General features: G+C 39.9%; 2 protein-coding genes across 2 annotated transcripts in view; both read left to right on the forward strand.

Annotated features, from left to right (window-relative positions):
* Window positions 1–2,029: 2,029 nt before the first annotated feature.
* LOC143032670 (uncharacterized) lies at window positions 2,030–3,847 on the forward strand. The gene has a single exon (XM_076197551.1). The coding sequence runs from the start codon at window positions 2,030–2,032 to the stop codon at window positions 3,845–3,847; it is 1,818 nt and encodes a 605-aa protein (XP_076053666.1).
* Window positions 3,848–3,945: 98 nt separating this feature from the next.
* LOC143032671 (ATP-dependent DNA helicase Pif1-like) overlaps window positions 3,946–5,000 on the forward strand; it is a 1,383-nt gene continuing 328 nt past the window's right edge. Inside the window, exon 1 of the mRNA XM_076197552.1 lies at window positions 3,946–5,000. This exon is cut by the window's right edge and continues 328 nt beyond it. Within this exon, the coding sequence (XP_076053667.1) occupies window positions 3,946–5,000 (1,055 nt within the window).

Below are 5,000 nucleotides of genomic sequence, written 5' to 3' on the forward strand. Positions count from 1 at the left end.
ACGCCTCGGGGTTTCCAAGTTTGTATAGTAACACTAAAGCGTATTCGGTAAAGGAATCTATAAAGGTGTTTCACCGAAAGTTGCTGTTATTCAACAGGAGATTGAAAGAGGACAAGGATTGCAAGTACAGTGACGAAACTTTTGAAAAACTCGAGTTGTTTGACGGAGAAATTTCGCGAGAGAGTACGTGTGAGTTCGAAAAACATTACTTTGCGGGTTATAAGAATTTTACAAAACATGGGGGAAAATCGGATCATGGGGATTACCAAAGGTATTATTTGGAAAGAACTCACAATGCTATGCGGCGAATAAATCGAGCCAAAAAGTACGCGATCAAAAAGAATAAATACCAATATTCGCAGAAAGCTATGGATACTGATGTAGTGGCAGAAATAAAAGAAAATTTCAACACAATAGAAGAAGCAAAGGATTTACTGCAAAAGAAACGTATCGAAGAAGAGCAAGAACGCCAAAGAAAGAGAGAAACTATGCGTGCGCAGAAAGAGGCGCAAGCGAAGCGGGAAGCTGAACGTATACGAGAAAGAGAAGAAAAAGAGAAGGAGACCAGAAAAAAAATTAATAATGGAGGGAAAAAGAAAATACAGAGCAAACAGCGAACAGCGTATTTGCCTCAATATAAAAAGGCAAATATTTGTGGAATCATTAGAAGAGTTTTCTACGACATACATAGGGTCTATGCGAGAGACTGATAAACAAGGAGTTCCGTCTCATTCGATTGGTGAAATTGGGGCATTTAGGTGTAAACTTTGTCAAGCATTGCTGTGGAAAAACGAACGTAGAACTATTTGTTGCAATGCCGGTCAAACACCAGTATTTTTACTGTCGAAACTTAAAGGAGATCTTAAAGCGTTATATGACGGCACGTCTTCTTTTTCGAAACGTTATCTACAAAATTTAGTCGGTTTTAATGCGTTATTCTCCTTTACATCTTTTAAAACCACGGGTACGCTTCAAAACAAGCGAGACATTTCAGTATGTTATAAGATCCAAGGAAAGGTGTACCACAGAATTGGTTATCTGAAACCAGAATTATTTGCCGGAAAAAAAAAAGCCATTCTGGAAATCAGATAATTCATTTTTGGATCTCTACTTCTACCACGACAAGGAACAGCAAATCAAGTTGCGTACTCAGAGTATGCGCGATTGTGTAGTTTCTCTCAGAGCTGAAAAAAGCTATAGGTCGAATAAGGAGACTGATAAGCGTCGAGCGAGAGAGTTAAAAGAAGTTTCACAAAACGAAACTATAATAACTCAGTTGTATAATTACTTGGTGGATAACAATATGTCTCTAGCAGGTATGCTCAGAGAAGTTGAGACTTCGAGAAAGCTCATTGACGAATACGTTAAAAGGAACGGTAAGATACTCAATATGTCTATAACGTTAAAATAGGCCGAGGTTATCAATACAAGAGAACATAAAGGAGTATATCATCTCCCGACTTCTTCATCATAAGTTGGGGGGATCGTTGACTTTGGTCCAAACAGAGATCCCTTGCAAATAGTGATAACTTCTCCTGCTGAGAATACAACAATTCCTCTCAGAATAGTTGACCACACCAACTTCTTTTACGACATATTTCAGTATCCTTTACTGACTCCTAATGGGGATATTGGGTACTCTTACAAAATGGTGAAAAAATGTAAACCTGGGAAGAAAGAGGGAACAAACAACCGTCTTACAACATCCATGTTTTATTCATCGCTATACATGGAAAGAGAAGATATTTTCAACTACTTAACGAAAAGACGACGGTTATTTCAACAATTTACAGTAGATAACTACGTGAAGGTAGAATCGAGTAAACTATCATATTTGGAATTCAATCAGAAACAAATCCGTAAAGAAAGAGCGGACATATTGAGTGTTGCAGAGAAGAATGCAACCGGGCAGAGAGTTGTGTTGCCATCCACCTTCATTGGTGGGCCCAGATACATGAAGGAGCGGCAATAGGATGCTCTTGCATATGTAACCTATTTCGGTTCACCGGATTACTTTATAACCTTCACGATGAATCCAAATTGGATTGAACTGCGTGAAGCAATGGACAAAACAGGTTCGTTCGATGCACAGACGAATGAACGCCCCGATTTGGTGAGCAGAGTATTCAAATTGAAAGTTGATAGTCTCATGGAGGACTTGACACACAAACATATTTTTGGACGGGTCAGAGCACACCTATACAGTATAGAGTGGCAAAAACGTGGACTACCTCACGCACATATACTGTTGTGGATGGGACAACGCGTGTCCGCTGAAACTGTCGCTCAGTTGATTTCGGCAGAAATTCAGGACAAGGGGAAGGAGCCAAGACTTTACGATGTTGTCACAAAGTGTATGATACACGGACCGTGTAAAGGGTACGATGAATCAAATCTTTGTTGCCAAGGAAAACACACAAGAGGGCAAAAGTGCGGAAAAGGATTCCCTAAAACTTGCAGAAAAGATTTATTGTTTGGAAACAATGGGTACCCCGAATATAAGAGGAGATCAATTGGTGAAGGGGGCAATTGTTTTCAAGTCAAAATCAAGGGCGAGGTGAAAACGATAGATAATTCATGGGTAGTGTCATACAACGCGTATTTGTGTTTAAAGTACAATGCTCACATCAACGTGGAATGCTCAAATTCAATTAAATGCATAGCTTACGTCACCAAGTACGTTAATAAAGGGTGTGATCGTATCCTTTTTACCAAGACAACTGGGAGTGGTGATGTGAATGAGGTCAAAAACTACCAGGAGGCAAGATTTGTAAATGCCAATGAAGCCACTTGGAAAATATTCAAGTTTGACATTCATAAAAGTTCCCCTTCTGTAATAACACTCGATCTTCATTTGGAGGAGGAAAATAAAGTGTTTTACACTGATGAGTCCACAAAAGAAGAGATAAAAAAGAAAACCCAGAAAGACACTCAATTAACAGCATTCTTTAAATTGTGTTCGAATAATACGTTCGCTGCTACTTTGCATTATCATGAGTTGCCGAATCATTTCATCTATAATAAAAAGACCTCAAGTTGGGAAGAGAGGTGTGGTCGCACATTCTCCCTGGGACGCATACGCGCTGTTACTACCAAGACAGTAGAATTGTTTTATTTGAGGCTTTTGCTTACACATAAGCCGGGGCCCACGTCGTTTGCGGACTTACGAACAGTCGATGGGAAAATGTATAATTCGTACAGAGAAGCCGTCAAAGCTTTGGGTCTTTTAAGTGACGAAGAAACATGGAAAAACACTATATTGGAGATAATTAATCACACAAATAACAGGAATCAGCTTCGAGAAACATATGCAAGCATGTTGGTGTTTTCAGATCTTGAAGATCAATCGGCAATATGGGAGGAGACAAAAGATTTGTTCGCGAGTGACTATCTGCACAAGAATAATTTGACCGATTACAACGATGAAATTTATTTGGACGCGTTAGACGATATTCAAAAACATGTCTGGAATTGTGGGGGAGGACTTATCACTGAATATGGGTTACCCCCTTCGAGGGGTGGAGAAAAGACAGCGAATGTGATTCGAAGAGAAAGGTCTTACAACAAGAAAATTTTGGAGGAGGAAGTTGCACATAATGTGGTTTTTTTGAATGATAAACAGCGCCAAGTGTATGATGCAGTGTTATATCGAGTGAAGTTTGGAAACCAGTACAATAATAACGGAATATTTGTGAATGCTGCTGGGGGTACCGGTAAAACATTCGTCTTGAATCTTTTGCTCGACACGGTACGCTCCCAAGGAAAAATAGGTTTGGCGGTAGCCTCTTCGGTTATTGCAGCAACGGTTCTTCATGGACTGCTCATAACATGTTCAAAATTCCGTTGATGGAATTTAATGAAGTCAGATCCTGTGGAATCAAGAGAAACTCAGAGCTCGCAAAATTGTTACAATTGACGTCGTTGATTGTTTGGGATGAGGTTGTAATGGCTAACAAAAACACGCTAACTGCACTTGACATCACGATGAGAGATATCATCGGTAACGATAAGTTTATGGGTGGTAAGGTGTTTGTTTGTGCGGGAGATTTTAGGCAGATTCTCCCCGTTATTAGGGGTGGTGGAAAGAATGCCGAACTTGAGCACTGCATCAAATCAAGTTACATGTGGAACGATATGACAAAGTTAGAGTTAACGGAGAATGTACGTCTGAAGAAAGATGATAGAAAAAATATCAAGTTTGCTCAAAGTTTATTAAGGCTGGGGTCTCGCGAGGCAGGTCCTGTGGAATTTGGTGAAGACTTTGGCGTGAGAGTTAACTCTCGCAAAGAGTTGGTAGATCGAGTATATGATGACATAGAAAACAATCACCTAAATGCTTCATATTTCGAGAAGCGAGCTATAGTGTCACCCACAAATGTGGATGTGGACAGCGTTAACCAGATGATTTATGACAAATCAAAGGAGAAAGAGGTAGTTTACAACAGTGTTGATACAGCAGTTGAAGAAGGAACGGATATTCAAACTTCAGTTTTCAATGCAATGACGAGTCCTTTTCTTCCGCTGCACCGTCTTCAGGTAAAAGTTGGGAGTGTGTTAATGATTATACGTAACATTTGTCCGCCGAAGTTAGGTAACGGAACAAGAATCATAGTCACTAACTTAAAGAAAAATGTTTTGGTTGGTAAAATATTGGGTGGAAGCTACCGAGGGGAACAGGTGATGATACCTAGGATCACCTTAGAGGCGCAAGATACACCTGTTAATTTCAAGCGCAAGCAATTCCCAGTCAAACTGAGCTATGTAATGACTATCAACAAATCGCAAGGGCAAATGTTCGAGCGCTGTGGGCTTCTTTTGGATACGGTACAGTGTTTCACCCACGGGCAACTTTACGTGGCGTGTTCAAGGGTAACAAATTGGGATTCATTAATCCTCTATACAGGATGGCATAAGGTAAATGAAGTATGTGTACCAAAACCTACAATCAATTGCGTTTATAAGGAGCTTTTTGATGAGACCTCATTCAATCCTGAAGTGGA

The sequence above is a fragment of the Oratosquilla oratoria genome, chromosome 14 (genome assembly GCF_046742065.1).
Source record: "Oratosquilla oratoria isolate Oo_2021 chromosome 14, ASM4674206v1, whole genome shotgun sequence".
Lineage (NCBI taxonomy): Eukaryota > Metazoa > Arthropoda > Malacostraca > Stomatopoda > Squillidae > Oratosquilla > Oratosquilla oratoria.

Coding starts and splice junctions, on each gene's coding strand:
- LOC143032670 (XM_076197551.1), top strand. CDS start 2,030: ATGAATCCAAATTGGATTGAACTGCGTGAAGCAATGGACAAAACAGGT.